The sequence below is a fragment of the Grampus griseus genome, assembly GCF_964374135.1.
Source record: "Grampus griseus genome assembly, chromosome: 8".
Taxonomy (NCBI): domain Eukaryota; kingdom Metazoa; phylum Chordata; class Mammalia; order Artiodactyla; family Delphinidae; genus Grampus; species Grampus griseus.
Window position 1 is genome coordinate 31,483,727 of NC_139002.1, and position 18,819 is coordinate 31,502,545.

Below are 18,819 nucleotides of genomic sequence, written 5' to 3' on the forward strand. Positions count from 1 at the left end.
TCATGGGTCTTTAATTGCTATATGTAGCATAACCATTATGTGTGCTGAGGACCAAACTAGCCCAAGTGGTGGCTGGTCAGCAGCCAGTGTCAGGGTGATTGGAAGAGAAAGAGTGGAGAAAGTGATTTCCAAGTTGAAGGCCAGCTTTGGAGAAACCTGCAACTACAGAATGTGAAGCATGGTAAGTATGGTAGATGAACAGGCAAGCCCATGCCTGAAGTTTTTTTTTGTTTAATATTTTTTCATGTAATTCAAGAGGAATTCAAGTGATGTTGACCACTAAGAAAAGAAATAATCTGATTAAAGGGAGACTTGAAGAGGGAATTCTCAGGGCTCCACTAATGTACCTGGAAGGTGAGGGAGTGGAGCACAGGCTTTACGATGGCCACCGACCCAATCACAGCAGAGCATTTCCACTTGCCACTCCTCCCATCATTCCCCTCTATGACTTTGGAGACTGTTACAAAATGTTTGCTTAATAGTGATTTGAGTATTTGTATCTTTTACGTACTTTTCCATGCATTTCAAATTTTTTAAAAATTATGTTAAGATAAAATATGTCCTGAATAATGCTCCCCAAATTTTTAAACTGAGAAGACATGTCTAAGTAGCAATTTGATTCTGGCAAATAAAGTGTGTTAAATTTAAAATTTCATGGGTCAAATTTATACAGAAGACAGGTGGGAGAAAAATCCTTTGAAAAACAAACACATTGTGTGCTTCCTGCCAATAAAAACGTAATACTTCCTCATTGTCATTAATAAAAGATAATACTTTCAAAGTTCTGTAGACACTAAAAAGAAAGAAAACACTCAAATGCGTCACCTATTTCCACATTCAAGTCTGAGAAGCTATATAAATTTCTCCAGCCTGTGGCAGAAAACACCAAACCAACCGTAAGTCCGAGAGCAATCATCTCTGGACAGCAGCTATGCAGCTGGCCGTGCTGACCGTGCTGTACGCTGTGAGTGTGCTGCCTGGCACCCTGGCCCTGCAGCTTCCCCAGAAGGCAGGAGGCATGAGTGAGCTGCCGTGGGAACAGGCTCAGGTATGTCACTGGCCCACTCACCTGGGCCTCCACAGGCTCACCATCAGCATTAGGAAGTATGTTTTTCAATTTTAATAATCTTTCTGATTATATAGGTAATATATGTTTTAATCAAGTAGCTGTTAAGAGCAAGCTTTGGAGCCTTCCCAAAGTGGATTCAAGTTCCATCTCCTCCACTCAACTGTGTAGATGAACACAGGAATGTTATTAAACTTCTCTGAGCTTCAGTTTTCTAATTTGGAAGTTGGATAATATAATGATATCAACCAAATGGGGGTGTTGTGAAGCACTTTACAGAGTACCTGAGACATATTCAATAAACTGAAGTCCTTATTGCTACTATTATTTATTGTAACTTGAAATTTTTCTCATAATGAGCAAAGTGTTGCCTCTTAAGATGAGGACTGCTTGTGATGGAGAGACTTGAAAAGAAAAAATGAGGGTATAAGTTGCAGTCCTTCCACTGACAAGCCAATGATGATGGGCAAGGCATGAACTTCTGACTTTGTTTTCTCATATATCTAATAGAGACAATAATACTGTGTTTTATACCTCACAGGATTATTCTAGAGCATAAAGGAAGTGGTAACAATACCAATTATCATGTATGTAACAATTGCAGATTATAAAGTACTTCATATATATTGTGTCATTGAATCCTTAGCTCTATCCTGGGAAAAAGAAGAAACGAAAGTAAGGTTAATTCACATACTTACTAACTGTAGAGATAAGAATCAAGGACAAGTTCTGGTTCAAAAATCATGTTCTTTCCAATATACTACTTAATAAGTAGTCTAATAAGTGTAAGTAATTATTACCTGGTAAAATAATGGGACATCTACTCCTAAGTATTGTTTATAAATTTAAGCCTTAAGCATAAGAAAAGTTGTTTTATTTCACACTAACTTCGACTTTTTAAAAGTCCATCTAATACATTGGACTGAACCATATGAAATCAGTGATATTTGACAGGTTTTTTTTTCTCCAAAGGAGCAATTTCATATGGGTCCACCTAATGGACTCTACAGAAGGAGTACACTTGCAAGAGTATTGAGTCCCTTTACCCATGGTGCACGTTGCCAATAAACCAGAGGGAGGTTCTCTAGGTTTAAAGGAAGGCAGGAAAATTCATCTTAAGGATGCAGAGAGATTTCTTACAAAGGGTGTCTTTGTAAAGCCTGTAGCTCTGGAAGGGAAAAAAATGAGGTATTTGTTTCCAAATCAGGGATTAATTGCTAATTGTCATGGGTGAACAATAAGTGTTTGTTGTATTGAATGAAATACAGTCGTTGGTAACAGGAAGACAGAGCACAATATTGCTAAGTTTACTTATATAAAGTGCATACTCCTAAGCGGTTCTCAGACAAGTAAACATTACCACCTACTCCAAATTAGATTGCAAATGAGTGAGCCAATGTTTAAATCATTTCAAAGATATTATCACACATTATATAACACTATACATTTTTCTGATGAAATGGGCTTTGGAATCAGAACACAAGTTCAAATACCAGCTCCTTTGGTTACTCATGGGGTGACCTCGTGCAACTTATTTCACTCTCCTGAGCCATGATTCTTCAAATGTGAAATAGGAAAATAATGCCATACCTTACTTCACAGGGTGGTTATGAGGTTTAAATGAGATAAGTAATGTAAAGCTCCTGTTATAGTCCCTGGCACTACTAAGTGTTTAATAAAAGTCCTTTGCTGCTGTTGTTATTTCATTCACTTTCTATTTTTTCCTATTTAGGCTGCTGGACTGCCATCCTCATACCCATTCACTAGTGTCCTTTAAGAAATTCCCAGGGACCCAATTGCCCATGGAATACACCTGAGAGACCTGCTTTATCCTGCAGTCTCACAAAGAGGGTTTTATTAAGGAGTTAGCCATGGAAAGAGCACTGGCCTGGCAGTCAAGAAACTCAGAGCCAGTTCTGCTACTAACTTAACATGTGACCCCAGGGCAAATCATTTAGTTACTAAGAGTTCTGATTTCTTCACCTGGAGAATACGTATATAAAACGAAATAATGTCATAATAACCTTTCCCAGGACTAAAATATTAAGACCTTTAACCTCAGCTGGGATCTGATCTCCAGAGAATTTTAGAAAGGGCTGGGTGACTTTGGATCTCCCCATAGGGTCTCTGATGCCAAGGGGAGGTCTCAGCTGTGCCCCTTGAGGGCACACTGGGCACTCTTCCTGATTGGCTATTACAAACAAGTCTATGTTTTATAAAGTATACAGTGTGTTTCTCTTCAAAACGTTTAATGGGATAAAAGAAAAATGGAGGGACTCCTTTGCTCATGAAATGAAATGGCAGTGCTTCATCATCAATATTAAGTTTTCTTTTCATTAATGCACTCTTGTTTTACTTGTTTACTATGTAAGTATTCTGCCTTCACACTACTATTTGGGTCCACAGGAGTCAGAAGCAAAGATGTGCAGACTTCTGAGCTAAAAGAAGACAATAAACAAGAATTATAGATCAATTACTCTCTTTCCAATAGGACTATCTGAAAAGATTTTATCCATCTGATTCAAAAATAAGGGACCCCAATAGTTTAGAAGTCAAACTCAAGCAGATGCAAAAATTTTTTCGCCTGCCTATAACTGGAACATTAAGCTCCCACATTATAGAAATCATGCGGAAGCCCAGATGTGGAGTGCCGGATGTTGCAGAATATTCCCTATTCCCAGATCGCCCAAAATGGACTTCCAAAGTGGTCACCTACAGGTTAGTTTTGCTTTGGCTCATTTTAGCAAAAACAGTAAAGCCTATTTCCTAAAAGGTCAAACATTGTTTTCTTGTTTTCTACCAGGATCGTGTCATATACTCGAGACTTACCACATGTCATAGTGAATCAATTAGTGGCAAAGGCCTTCAACGTGTGGAGCAAAGAGATCCCACTGAGCTTCAAGAGAGTTAGCTGGGGAATTGCTGATATCATGATTGGCTTTGCAAGAGGAGGTAAGGAAGATTCCTGCAGGCTGATCCTGTGTGCTATTTTGCTTGTTATTTATATCAGTGCCCTCCTCTTTCTGGGATTTAAAAATCTTTAAAGAGATATAGATAGATGATAGATGATAGATAGATAGATAGATCATCTCATTAAAGATCAATGTTCTTACACTTTTTCTAGTCCATTAACTTCGAGCCACTTTTTTTTTTTTTTTTTTTTTTGCGGTACGCGGGCCTCTCACTGTTGTGGCCTCTCCCGTTGCGGAGCACAGGCTCCGGACGCGCAGGCTCAGCGGCCATGGCTCACGGGCCCAGCCGCTCTGCGGAATGTGGGATCTTCCCGGACCGGGGCACGAACCCGTGTCCCCTGCATCGGCAGGCGGACTCTCAACCACTGCGCCACCAGGAAAGCCCTCGAGCCACTTTTTATAGCAGAAGATGGCAAACTATGGCCCATGAGCCAAATCTGTAAATAGTTATTAGAACACAGCCATGGTCCTTCAATTACCTATTGTCTATGAGTGCTTTGGGGCTACAATGGCAGACTTTAGCAATTCCGACAGAGGTCTTCAAGCCCACAAATCTGGTCCTTCACAGAAAATGTTTGCCAACCTCTGTTTTGTAACATGAATCATGATACACATATATATTTATGGGACAGTTTAAAATATATCTAACTAACATCAACATTAAACCAAAAGAAGAGGTTACAACTTCCAAAGGCCTTAAGTGGTCTCCAAGAAGTGAACAGTCCCTGTGGCTTATTGCCAACACCCTTCATGTAGTAAAAAGTAGAAAATAGAGAACTTTCATATTAAAGGGCTTAAGGAGATATAACCCATATACATGAACTGCTATTAATTGCTGGTGTTTCATGGTGCAAATTTAGAGGAAAATGTTGGTCTTTTTGGCCTGCTTTAATGTTAAACTTCCTGGGTGCTGTGAATTTAGCCGAAATTTGAGCTTCAACCACAATATTAACAAGACTGAAGAAAACCTTACAGAAAAGCACTGATCATGGCACTCCATGTTTTTCAAGAACTGGATAAACTGGATATGGCCTGACACCAATTTGAAAATAAATGTCTCTGCATCACAAATAAAAGCACTATCAAAATCTATTTTAAGACACCTTGAGCACAGTTCTTCAAGGGACTGTCTACTACATCCGCAAAGAAAAAGCTGGGTTTTTAAGAAAACGTATATTAAATGGTATGCAGTTATCTGCTGAATCCAGTACTCAAACTCATTGTGCACTCTGCCACCATCCAGCTAAGGAAAATGATCAAACATAACACTTAGATGCCACCATAAGTAGGATGTGAATGTATTTAAAGTCCATATCAGTAAGCTTTCAACATGTGGTGGTTATCAGGGATGAGCAGTGGTTCTGTGAAAGAAAAAGTCCCTGTGACAAATAAACACCCAAACCACCCTGTGTATGCAGCTGACTGCTTGGGGCTAATCTTTCTAACCTCAATAATCATGTACTATAAACTAAAAGATGAAATGACTGGAGATAAATTCAGTCACTAAAGGCAATTACCACTTTTTCTTTCAGCTCACGGGGACCCCGACCCATTTGATGGGCCAGGAAACACACTGGCTCATGCCTTTCCACCTGGGCCAGGCCTGGGAGGAGATGCTCACTTTGATGAGGATGAACGCTGGACTGATGCTAGCAGTATAGGTACAGCATCCCAAATCTCTTCCACTACATATCCTTTTTAAAATCCTGAACTTTTTATACTTAACTATCTTTAATTTGACAATTGAAAGCAATTAATAATAGTTATTGAGCACTTGCTAACTGCCACCTTTGTGCTTTAAATGCATTATTGCATTTAATATGCTCATAATGCTCCATATATAGAAGATAGATACTCAGGCTACAGAGTCAAAAAATGTTGGGTTCAATTTGCTTTACCTCTACCAATTACTCATTTTGTGTCTTTGGGCAAGTTATTTAACTTCTCTGAGCCTCAGTTTCCTTATCTATGAAATGGGACTATAAATAATTCCTACCTCACAGGATTGCTGTTGGAATTAAATGAGATAATGCTTATGCAGTGCTTAGCACAGTGCTTGGTATATATTAATAATTCAATAAATTATAGCCCTTCTATATATATCCCCAAAATAAGTTTTTTAATTGAAGGTGAAAGAGGAGCAGAGACTATGATACTTGAGAAGTATATACAGTTCTGATATTATTCACTGTTTTTCAGAAAGAACCCACACCATAACCCAGCCTATCATATTCATCACTTTACAAAGTAGAAGATCATAGACAAAACAGAAAACTAATGAAGAGAAGCTCTAGATAAATAACCCTAACTGGAGACAATGCTTTTTTTTTTTTTTTTTAACATCTTTATTGGAGTATAATTGCTTTACAATGGTGTGTTAGTTTCTGCTTTATAACAAAGTGAATCAGTTATACATATACATATGTCCCCATATCTCTCCCTTCTTGCGTCTCCCTCCTTCCCACCCTCCCTATCCCACCCCACTAGGTGGTCACAAAGCATCAGGCTGATCTCCCTGTGCTATGGGGCTGCTTCCCACTAACTAGCTATTTTACGTTTGGGAGTGTATATATGTCCATGCAACTCTCTCACTTTGTCACAGTTTACCCTTCTCCCTCCCCATATCCTCAAGTCCATTCTCTAGTAGGTCTGTGTCTTTATCCCTGTCTTACCCCTAGGTTCTTCATGACATTTTTTTTTCTTAAATTCCATATATATGTGTTAGCATACGGTATTTGTATTTCTCTTTCTGACTTACTTCACTCTGTATGACAGACTCTAGGTCCATCCACCTCATTACAAATAGCTCAATTTCGTTTCTTTTTATGGCTAATATTCCATTGTATATACGTGCCACATCTTCTTTATCCATTCATCCGATGATGGACACTTAGGTTGTTTCCATCTCCAGGCTATTGTAAATAGAGCTGCAATGAACATTTTGGTACATGACTCTTTTTGAATTATGGTTTTCTCAGGGTATATGCCCAGTAGTGGGATTGCTGGGTCATATGGTAGTTCTATTTGTAGTTTTTTAAGGAACCTCCATACTGTTCTCCATAGTGGCTGTACTAATTCACATTCCCACCAGCAGTGCAAGAGTGTTCCTTTCTTCCACACCCTCTCCAGCATTTATTGTTTCCAGATTTTTTGTTGATGGCCATTCTGACTGGTGTGAGATGATATCTCATTGTAGTTTCAATTTGCGTTTCTCTAATGATTAATGATGTTGAGCATTCTTTCATGTGTTTGTTGGCAGTCTGTATATCTTCTTTGGAGAAATGTCGATTTAGGTCTTCTGCCCATTTTTGGTTTGGGTTGTTTGTTTTTTTGTTATTGAGCTGCATGAGCTGCTTGTAAATTTTGGAGATTAATCCTTTGTCAGTTGCTTCATTTGCAAATATTTTCTCCCATTCTGAGGGTTGTCTTTTGGTCTTGTTTATGGTTTCCTTTGCTGTGCAAAAGCTTTTAAGTTTCATTAGGTCCCATTTGTTTATTTTTGTTTTTATTTCCATTTCTCTAGGAGGTGGGTCAAAAAGGATCTTGCTGTGATTTATGTCATAGAGTGTTCTGCCTGTTTTCCTCTAAGAGCTTGATAGTTTCTGGCCTTACATTTAGGTCTTTAATCCATTTTGAGCTTATTTTTGTGTATGGTGTTAGGGAGTGACCTAATCTCATACTTTTACATGTACCTGTCCAGTTTTCCCAGCACCACTTATTGAAGAGGCTGTCCTTTCTCCACTGTACATTTTTTAAAAAGTGGCTACTGGTTACTGGCCCTGAAAGTGAAATGAGTACTCGTGTTTGGCAATGGGAATTCACCACTACAGTGATGCCTTGCCATGAAAATCTAACCTATGTAAAATTATGACACTGCTTCCGTTTCACATCTTGCATACCTTTTTCATTCTTCCTTCTTCCCACTCAAGGTAAGCTAAAGACAGCTTCCTTCAATCTAATGCACCACAATTGGAACTCTGGCCACTCAAACACATTCACACCTTCCCCCTTATTTGCAAAGCCTTTCTATGAGTCTGAGGGAGAGAGAGCACATACATAATACACTTTAACAAATCAAAAGCAAATCCCAGCATCGCCTGGAGTTCCTGCCTTATGGTCGTGCTTTCTCAAAGCCAACTTTCTCTCTCCTGCTATTCAAAGTCACTATCATTTATTGAATAGCCATTATTATTTTCCAGATATTGGGAAACTCATTATGACAAATCGACAAGGTAGGAATTACTATCTCCATTTAACAGATGAGGAACTGAGACTCAGAAATACCCATTAATTTGTCCAAAGTTGTCCAGCTAGTAAGTAGCAGAGCTGGGTTTCAAAACCAGGTCTTTATACAATACTTAGATGCCTTTGCTTTCCTCTACTGAATACTGGTATCTGAGTGATTACATAAGAAGCGAATAGGCAGAAATACATTATATTAAAAAAAAGTGATGAGATTAAAGCACTACTATTCTTTTTTTTAAAACTTTATTGAAGTATAGTTGATTTAGTGTTGTGTTAATTTCTGCTGTACTGCAAAGTCATTCAGTTATACACATATACTTTTTCATATACTTTTCCATTATGGTTTATCACAGGATATTGAATAGAGTTCCCTGTGCTTTACAGTAGGAACTTGTTGTTTATCCATTCTATATATAATGGTTTGCATCTGCTAATCCCAAACTCCCAATCCTTCCCTCCCACACCCCCACTTGGCAACCATGTGTCTGCTCTCAATGTCTGTGAGTCTGTTTTTGTTTCATAGATATGTTCATTTGTGTCATATTTTAGATTCCACATATAAGTGATGTCAGATGGCATTTGTCTTTTTCTTATTTCACTTAGTATGATATCTCAGGTCCATCCATGTTGCTGCTAATGGCATTATTTCATTATTTTCTATGGCTGAGTAGTATTCCATCATATAAATGTACCACATCTGCATTTTTTTAACATCTTTATTGGAGTATAATTGCTTTACAGTGGTGTGCTAGTTTCTGCTGCATAACAAAGTGAATCAGCTATACGTATACATATAACACCATAACTCCTCCTTCTTGCGTCTCCCTCCTACCCTACCTATCTCACCCCTCTAGGTGGTTAAAAAGCACCAAGCTGATCTCCCTGTTCTGTGTGGCTGCTTTCCAATAGCTCTCTATTTTACATTTGGTAGGGTATATATGTCCATGCCACTCTCTCACTTCATCCCAGCTTACCCTTGCCCCTCCCCATGTCCTCAAGTCCATTCTCTATGTCTGCATCTTTATTCCTGTCCTACTCTGAGGTTCTTCAGAACCCTTTTTTTTTTTTTTAAGATTCCATATATATGTGTTAGCATACGGTACTTGTTTTTCTCTTTCTGACTTATTTCATTCTGTATGACAGAATGTAGGTCCATCCACCTCGCTACAAATAACTCAATTTCGTTTCTTTTTATGGCTGAGTAATATTCCATTGTATATAAGTGCCACATCTTTTTACCTATTCATCTGTCGATGGACACTTAGGTTGCTTCCTGGCTACTGTAAATAGTGCTGCAATGAATATTGGGTACATGGCTCTTTTTGAATTATGGCTCTCTCTGGGTATATGCCTGGCAGTGGGATTGCTGAGTCGTATGCTAGTTCTATTTTTAGTTGTTTAAGGAACCTCCATAGTGGCTGTACCAATTTACATTCCCACCAACAGTGCAAGAGGGTTCCCTTTTCTCCTCACTCCCCCCCTGCATTTATTGCTTCTAGATATTTTGATGATGGCCATTCTGACTGGTGTGAGGTGATACCTCATTGTAGTTTTGATTTGCATTTCTCTAATGATTAGTGATGTTGAACATCTTTTCATGTGTTTGTTGGCAATCTGTATATCTTGTTTAGAGAAATGTCTTTTTAGGTCTTCTGCCCATTTTTGGACTGGGTTGTTTGATTTTTTGATATTGAACTGCATGAGCTGCTTGTATATTTTGGAGATTAATCTTTTGTCAGTTGCTTCATTTGCAAATATTTTCTCCCATTCTGAGGGTTGTCTTTTGGTCTTGTTTATGGTTTCCTTTGCTGTGTGTGCAAAAGCTTTTAAGTTTCATTAGGTCCCATTTGTTTATTTTCGTTTTTATTTCCATTTCTCTAGGAGGTGGGTCAAAAAGGATCTTGCTGTGATTTATGTCATAGAGTGTTCTGCCTATGTTTTCCTCTAAGAGTTTTATAGTTTCTGGCCTTACATTTAGGTCTTTAATCCATTTGGAGTTTATTTTTGTGTATGGTGTTATGGAGTGTTCTAATTTCATTCTTTTACATGTAGTTGTCCAGTTTTCCCAGCACCACTTATTGAAGAGGCTGTCTTTTCTCCATTGTATATTACCTCCTTTGTCAAAGATAAGGTGACCATAGGTGCATGGGTTTATCTCTGGGCTTTCTATCCTGTCCCATTGGTCTATATTTCTGTTTTTGTGTCAGTACCATACTGTCTTGATTACTGTAGCTTTGTACTGTAGTCTGAAGTCAGGGAGCCTGATTTCTCCAGCTCTATTTTTCTTTCTCAATATTGCTTTGGCTATTCAGGGTCTTTTGTGCTTCTGTACAAATGTGAAATTATTTGTTCTAGTTCTGTGAAAAATGCCATTGGTAATTTGATAGGGATTGCGTTGAATCTGTAGATTGCTTTTGGTAGTATAGTCATTTTCACAATGTTGATTCTTCCAATCCAAGAACATGGTATATCCCTCCATCTGCTTGTATCCTCTTTCATTTCTTTCATAAGAGTCCTATAGTTTTATGCATACAGGTCTTTTGTCTCCTCAGGTAGTTTTATTCCTAGATACTTTATTCTTTTTGTTGCAGCGGTAAATGGGAGTGTTTCCTCAATTTCTCTTTCAGATTTTTCGTCATTAGCATATAGGAATGCAAGAGATTTCTGTGCATTAATTTTGTATCTTGCTACTCTACCACATTCATTGATTAGCATTAGTAGTTTTCTGGTAGCATCGTTAGGATTCTCTATGTATAGTATTATGTCATCTGCAAACAGTGACAGCTTTACTTCTTTTCTGATTTGGATTCTTTTTATTTCTTTTTCTTCTCTGATTGCTGTGGCTAAAACTTCCAAAACTATGTTGAATAATAGTGGTGAGGGTGGGCAACCTTATCTTCTTCCTCATCTTAGTGTAAATGGGTTCAGTTTTTCACCATTGAGAACGATGTTGGCTGTGGGTTTGTCATATATGGCCTTTATTATGTTGACACAAGTTCCCTCTATGACTACTTTCTGGAGGGTTTTTATCATAAATGGGTGTTGAATTTTGTCAAAAGCTTTTTCTGCATCTATTGAGATGATCATATGGTTTTTATTCTTCAGTTTGTTAATATGGTGTATCTCACTGACTGATTTGAGTATACTGAAGAATCCTTGCATTCCTGGGCTAAACCCCACTCGATCATGGTGTATGATCCTTTTAATGTGCTGTTGGATTCTGTTTGCTAGTATTTTGTTGAGGATTTTTGCATCTATGTTCATCAGTGATATTGGCTTGTAGTTTTCTTTTTTTGTGACATCTTTGTCTGGTTTTGGTATCAGGGTGATGGTGGCCTCTTAGAGTGTGTTTGGGAGTGTTCCTCCCTCTGCTATATTTTGGAAGAGTTTGAGAAGGATAGGTGTTAGCTCTTCTTTAAATGTTTGATAGACTTTGCCTTTGAAGCCATCTGTCCTGAGCTTTTGTTTGTTGGAAGGTTTTTAATCATAATTTCAATATCAGTGCTTGTGATTGGTCTGTTTATATTTTCTATTTCTTCCTGGTTCAGTTTCATAAGGTTGTGCTTTTCTAAGAATTTGTCCATTTCTTCCAGGTTGTCCATTGTATTGGCATATAGTTGCTTGTAGTAATCTCTCATGATCTTTTGTATTTCTGCAGTGTCAGTTGTTACTTCTCCTGTTTCATTTCTAATTCTGTTGATTTGAGTCTTCCCTTTTGTCTTGATGAGTCTGGCTCATGGTTTATCAATTTTGTTTATCTCTGAAAAATCCAGCTTTTATTTTTATTGATCTTTGCTATTGTTTCCTTCATTTCTTTTTCATTTATTTCTGATCTGATCTTTATGATTTCTTTCCTTCTGCTGACTTTCAGGTTTTTTTTTGTTCTTTCTTTCTCTAATTGCTTTAGGTGTAAGGTTAGGTTGTTGATTTGAGATGTTTCTTGTTTCTTGAGGTAGGATTGTATTGCTATAAACTTCCCTCTTAGAACTGCTTTTGCTGCATCCCATAGGTTTTGGGTCATCATGTTTTCATTTTCATATGTTTCTAGGTATTTTATTTATTTCCTCTTTTATTTCTTCAGTGATCTCTTGGTTATTTAGTAGTATATTTTTTAGCCTCCATGTGTTTGTATTTTTTACAGATTTTTTCCTGTAATTGATATCTAGTCTCATAATGTTGTGGTTGGAAAAGATACTTGATATGATTTCAATTTTCTTAAATTTACCAAGGCTTGATTTGTGACCCAAGATATGATCTATCCTAGAGAATGTTCCAGGAGCACTTGAGAAGAAAGTGTATTCTGGTTTTTTTGGATGGAATGTCCTGTAAATATCAATTAAGTACATCTTGTTTAATGTATCATTTAAAGCTTGTGTTTCCTTATTTATTTTCATTTTGGATGATCTGTCCATTGGTGAAAGTGAGTTGTTTAAGTCCCCTACTATGACTGTGTTACTGTTGATTTCCCCTTTCATGGCTGTTAGCACTTGCCTTATGTATTGAGGAAAGAACTACTATTCTGATTCCTCTTCTAAACCTTCCGCCCTTGTGAAGGCCTGGAAACAAATAAGCTAACTATGGAGAATTTAAATGGTTAGGTATTTTATAGTTATTTTATTTTTATTATTATCTATTTTGATTTTATTATATATATAGTTATTTTTTACAGTTACTGTATGTCTCTTTTGTTGCAGGAGTTAATTTCCTGTATACTGCAACTCATGAACTTGGCCATTCCTTGGGTCTGGATCATTCATCTGATCCTAATGCTGTGATGTATCCAACTTATGGAGAAGGCGATTACAAGAATTTCAAACTTTCACAGGATGATATCAATGGAATTCAGAAATTATATGGTAATATTTATGATTTCCATATTTCCAATGTCTCCTTAAGACATTGCCTCCTTTGGGTAGGCTTGAATGAGAAAGACTGGGAAATAGGTATTTACTTGGAAAAACACACTGGAACTTTTATATCTAAAAGCCTATTGAGGGGAGAAATTTGAGACATTAGATACTTGAAATTTAATCATGCTATTTTATACTATGAGGATATTGATTTTAAGTTTTAAGTAATATAGTATCATTTGGTGAAATCATGAAAATGATGCTCTCAAACGTTTTTTATAAGCTGCCACTCACTCTTCTTTCTTGCTTGGTTCAAATACTTTAGGGAGCCTCCCCCATAGGGACGGACAGAGGAACATAACACCTTCCCCCGTAGCTTCCTGCTCCCAAGGGTTTGGCCCTAGGTCCTTAAAAGTTACCCAATTTTTCCTGCCTGTATATATGCATAGGGAAATGGGTTAACCATAGACAGTGACTTCTTATTATTGCTGGTCATGATGGGTATGAATATACCATGTCCCAATCTACACTTTTTTGTTTTAATCAAGTTTCAAATTCAATTTAAAAGAATAAACTGATTTGTATTTGCTTGATCAAGTCAAAAAGAGTAATGTGAGAAAGGAATCAAAGGACAAGGATAAAAAGCCATGTCTCTAGATAAAGATGAGAATAGTAAGAGTCAAAGAAGCTAAATAAATCGTCCAAGGACAAGAAGCTGCTGAATTCTTGAACAAAGATTCCAAGCCAGGGCTGCATGATTTCACATTCTTTCTACTTCATATTTCAGCCTATCACTACTTAGTATGCTTCTAAAAGCAATTTGGAAAAGAAAATACATACAGAATGATATCTTTAAGTACACAGATATAATTAAACCTTTCCGGCAAATTACCAGGATGATAAGAATATTCGGCAGAAAGATAACATAAGAGTCTCTGAATGTTTAGAAGAGCAATGAAAGTGCTTCCACATAATAAATAATGTAATGTCCTCAGGGGGAAATTACTCCTGTAGGATAATGGATTTAAGCTATCCGTTGAACCTATAACTTACTATCAATCAGCATCTCCCAAACTGTGTTCCCAGAACACTGATCCTACCAAACAATTCCCCAAAAAAAGATGCTTTGGAGAAACAAGTTCAAAAACCACTACCTACTGTATTTAAAATGCAGAGGATGTTAAAAATGATCTAACAAACTGTCATTTAACTCAGTGCTTCCCAAATTATAATCCTTTTTGTGGCACACCCATTGAGCCCTCTCAGAATAGCATTTCAGAGAACACGTTTTGGAAAATACCATTAACTGTACCACAAAGTTCTGACTTAAGGAGCTGCTGCTGTCCAAAAAAGTTCACGAAACACTGACAATTGTTGGTAAAGTCAACACCAACAAAACAGAAAATAGTACCTCCCCTTATATAAAACTATGGAACTTACAGAATACTCTATGGCATGTATAACTATCTTTGAACCTTAAGAAAATTAGAAAGGGCCTGAAAAACGTTCTTCGGCAGACTGATTAGATTTAACATAAAGAAGATGGATTAGTGCATTAAATCCTTAAGTATTAGACAGTGAAGTGCCTCTAGTCAAAGTTGGAAAGAGGTAGCTTCTGGACAAATGAAAGTAAGATTTAATTACATAGGTTTTTAATGTAGGTAGTTTATTAATACAATAAGTGATGTGAGCAGAAAATATAAATTCAAAAGAATGTGGTTAAACTCATGGATATAAAATTCCCAACGTTCCTTTCAGAATAATAAAAATAATAGCTAAAATGCATCAAGTTTTTATAGTGTACCAGGCATTTCATGTGCAATAGCTTATTTAATTCAACAATCCAATGAGTTGTTACTGTCCTCATTTTACAGGCTGGTAATCTAACATGAAGAGAAGCTAAGTAATAACTTACACAAGATCACATGGCTGGTAAAATGACAGAGTGAAAAGACAGGGTGCAAAGATATCTGACCACCCAGGGACTACACTCCATACAGTGTTGCCTTTTTAGCCTTTGGAGGTTGTTCTTCAGAACTGTTGTCCCAGGCACAGAAACTGGGCTGGGTGAATGATGGACTGTACATACTGTGACATTTCTTGTGTTTTTATAGTCTTAGGATTTTTTAATATGTTTTATACGTTGTCAGAATGTTCTTATTTTGTCTCTTCACAGGAAAGAGAAATGATTCAAGAAAAAATTAGAAACTTCAGGGAGAACACACATTCATTCATTGGATTCTATATAGTTGTTCCCAACCAGAATTAAAGAACACTGTTGCTGCACTCCATTTACCCCTTGCTGCCTCCATCCTTGTATTGTGGTTGGTTTTCGTACATCTCTCTCCCCCTCATCTATGACTATCCTCAAGCAACATGCACTTGGTGGATGTCAATAAATGTTAAATACATAGATAAATAAAATTTTTATTCCATGGTAAAATAATTTCTATTTGGAAATACTGTTTCTGTGGCAAGAGAAGATATGCTAAGATTAAGACCAGAAAAAAGAATTAAATAACCCCACCACATTATTTTGGGACTTCAGCTGCACCTCACCCTATCACTAGTTGGGTAAGGTATAGTATAGTATAGTATAGTATAGTATAGTATAGTGCAGTACAGTACAGTATAGTATAAACCAAGATAGTATAACCCAAAGGTACCTTAAGTTCCTCTCATCCTTTGGTCCAATCCCTCACTCTGAGTATTCTGGGAAGTCCAAATCTTCCCACAAAATGTGTGTGAATTCCCAGGGATTTACATTCTCATAGTCCCTTCTGGCACCAAGTTCCTGCCCCTGAACTGACTTCATGGCATCTCTCCGACCACAGCTGCTCTGTGTTCCCTTTCCTCTGCCCCATCAAAACCCAAATATCAATCTCACTCTCTTCTCTTTTACTTTCTCCAAACCAGTCCTACAAGGCTTTTGTCAGATTGTTGACACTGCTGAAGATTTGCATCAACGGTGAGATTTTACACTGCACAAGGACAATGAAATTGAACTAAACTCAAATTAGATATTATCCTCACCCTTCAAATCCTTTACCCATCCCAGCATCAGGAATTTCCCACTGGCCACCTACCTCTGCAGGTTCCAACCTCCTACCACATCTCTCCCTAATCCTCAAATCTCTAAACCCCAGTCCTTCTGACTTCCCTCAGACACTCATTTCCTGAGGTTCAAGTAGCTCTCCTTCTCCATGCACAGAGACTCGCTACTGTATTTCTGTGGTAAAAACACTCTCTATGCGGGGCTTAATCCTTTAGCAGGACACAGAGCTGGCAAAGGCTTTTCCATTTCAGCCGTTCCTCCTCCATACTCCCTGCACCCATGCATGGTTTTCTCTACAAATAGAGGGATAAATAATTGTAATTTACTTTCTTACTGATACAAATTATGCCACACATAAGCACCCTGAAAAGATGTATTCATTTTTTAAAATTTCATTTAAGGATTTTTTTTCGCCCAAAATGGATCAATAATCCAAAACTCAGAAATACCACCAAAACCATTAAAGGAGCCATTCCAGGGACAGACAAAATGAGGGGGGGAATCTACAACCTAGGCAAAATGAGTTATATATTCAAAGACTCTCTTAAAACATAAGGGAATAGGTCTATAATAAAAATAAAAAGGAAGAAGTCATTAAATTTAAGCTCCTCACTTTGTAGATGACAAAACAGACCAAGAGAGGTTAAATTTTGCAGTAAACAAATGTGTCCTGTGATTAAAGCATTTTCTTTGTTTGTTTGCCTGTTTGCATTTTGGTTTGGGCAGCAGAAGGCAATATCTATCTTGTAGCTGAAGTGGATATTGTTTTTACCTGCCCAGCATCCCTTCACCCTACTTTTTGGGACAGGGACAGTCTTTCCCCTTTGTATATTATCTTAGTGAGACATACTTGAGTATGCCACATGCTGCCAGGGCTGAGAAGGGAGTACAGGACCCAAGTTTGGCCTATCAGACACTCCCTCTGAAAACACCAGACACTGATTCACCCTGGTAGTGAGTTTTGGAGACACCGCCTATTCATTCCTGCACCCAGATAAATCTCTGAAGCTGCCTTGGGTCCTGTCCTACAAACAGCTTAGGTACGGGGTGTCTCTTCCATGTTTTGCAGCTGACTGCATTGCCTTCTAATAAATTTTGTCTTTTGCTTATGTTAGCAAGAGTCAGTTTATGTCTGTTGCTTGCAAATCCCTGACACAGTAGCTTGAATGGCTCTCCTATGGTATCTGATATATGGATTCTGTTATATATCTCACCACATACTCCAATCTTAACCCTATGAAGTTAAGCTCTAACTGAGCACAGAAGTTGAATTTTCTTATTCCTATCCAAAAACCATAAAGCTGACTTCTAAAGAGAAATTTTGCCTAGAAAATAAGGAACCATGTTCTCTTTTTTTTTAATTGTGGTAAAATACACATAACATAAAATTTATCATCTTCACCATTTTTAAGTATATAGTTCAGTATAAAGTATATTCACATTGTTGTACAAGGGTAAGTGTTCTTACCCTTAGCACTATTAGCATGTTCAACTGAATAATTCTTTGTTAGAGGCTATTCTGTGCATGGTAGGATGCTCAGCAGCACCCCCTGGCCTCTCCCCACTACATGCCAGTAAAACATCCTCAGTCGTGGAAACCAAAGATGTGTTCAGACATTGCCAAATGACCCCTGAGGGGCAAAATAGCCCCCAGTTGAGATCCATGGAGCTAAAGAAAATAAAGTCCTATTTCACTGCATTATACTCAATGTCCCTTTTTACCTTTTTTTATCCCTACCATCTGGTAATCCTGTGTCATCCCATGGGAAAGGAAAACCAATAAAACATTAATGTGGCTTTGTCTGTTTTTGACACTTCTTTGAGGAAAGGACTGTCATATTTTAAGGAATAAAACCAACTGTATGCCAAAGCCAAGATGACGTATATTTATAGAAGTTCACAAAACTTGTTTGTATTCTGTCAATTATTTTTATTGTTGTCTTTTCTAATTTTAATGTCAAACTTCAGTTTCAGATAGAGGGCTGAGCACATGAATTTGTCTTCACTCCCCTCTGAGTTTCCATTTAAGTGGTAGTAGGGCAATAAAACAGAATAGGCGGAGGAGGTCTATCCATAGACAAGGAATTTCAGTAAATTTCTGACGACCTAATACAGCTGATAGGTGAAACATATCAGACTTAGCCTGGGATATGTGAAGAGGTCTCAGGTGGAAATGGGAGTTAACTATGGTTACAGGATGAAATGTAAATTTGATCAATCACGACAAGGTAAAAATGTAGGAAGTTGGAGCACATTGCCAATTTCACGTATTATAAAACATACATGTTTACATATTAACATTGTTAAAAATAAGATGACATCTTGCAGCCGGGGCTGGCAATTCTCCAGGAGAAGATTTGGGTTTGCTTCTGCCAATCACATGGAGCCCTATCAACCTGAGATCACTTTATATTACATCATTTGCTTGGGGTTGTTCAGACTACACTGTTCATGTGAATTCAGTCAGCAAATCTGTAGGAGTACCAGCTTGGAGTCCACATATTCAGAAAGTATGTCTTTTTCCTCTCAGTACTATGACTGAGGCAGCCATGTGCCCTTGCTGCCTTGTTGGTGTTGCAGGTTTATTTCTCTTTTATCCTTGCACTGAAAGACCAGCCATTTGGTCTCCCA

The 18,819-nt window shown here is 37.7% G+C and overlaps 1 protein-coding gene across 1 annotated transcript; it reads left to right on the forward strand.

The window, feature by feature from the left end:
• Positions 1-931: 931 nt before the first annotated feature.
• Positions 932-15,338, forward strand: MMP7 (matrix metallopeptidase 7; the record flags this gene model as incomplete). The annotated part of the gene is made up of 6 exons (XM_082660059.1): positions 932-1,048; positions 3,558-3,784; positions 3,870-4,018; positions 5,571-5,699; positions 12,978-13,139; positions 15,310-15,338. The coding sequence occupies 6 exons, from the start codon at positions 932-934 to the stop codon at positions 15,336-15,338; spliced, it is 813 nt and encodes a 270-aa protein (XP_082516185.1).
• Positions 15,339-18,819: the final 3,481 nt, after the last annotated feature.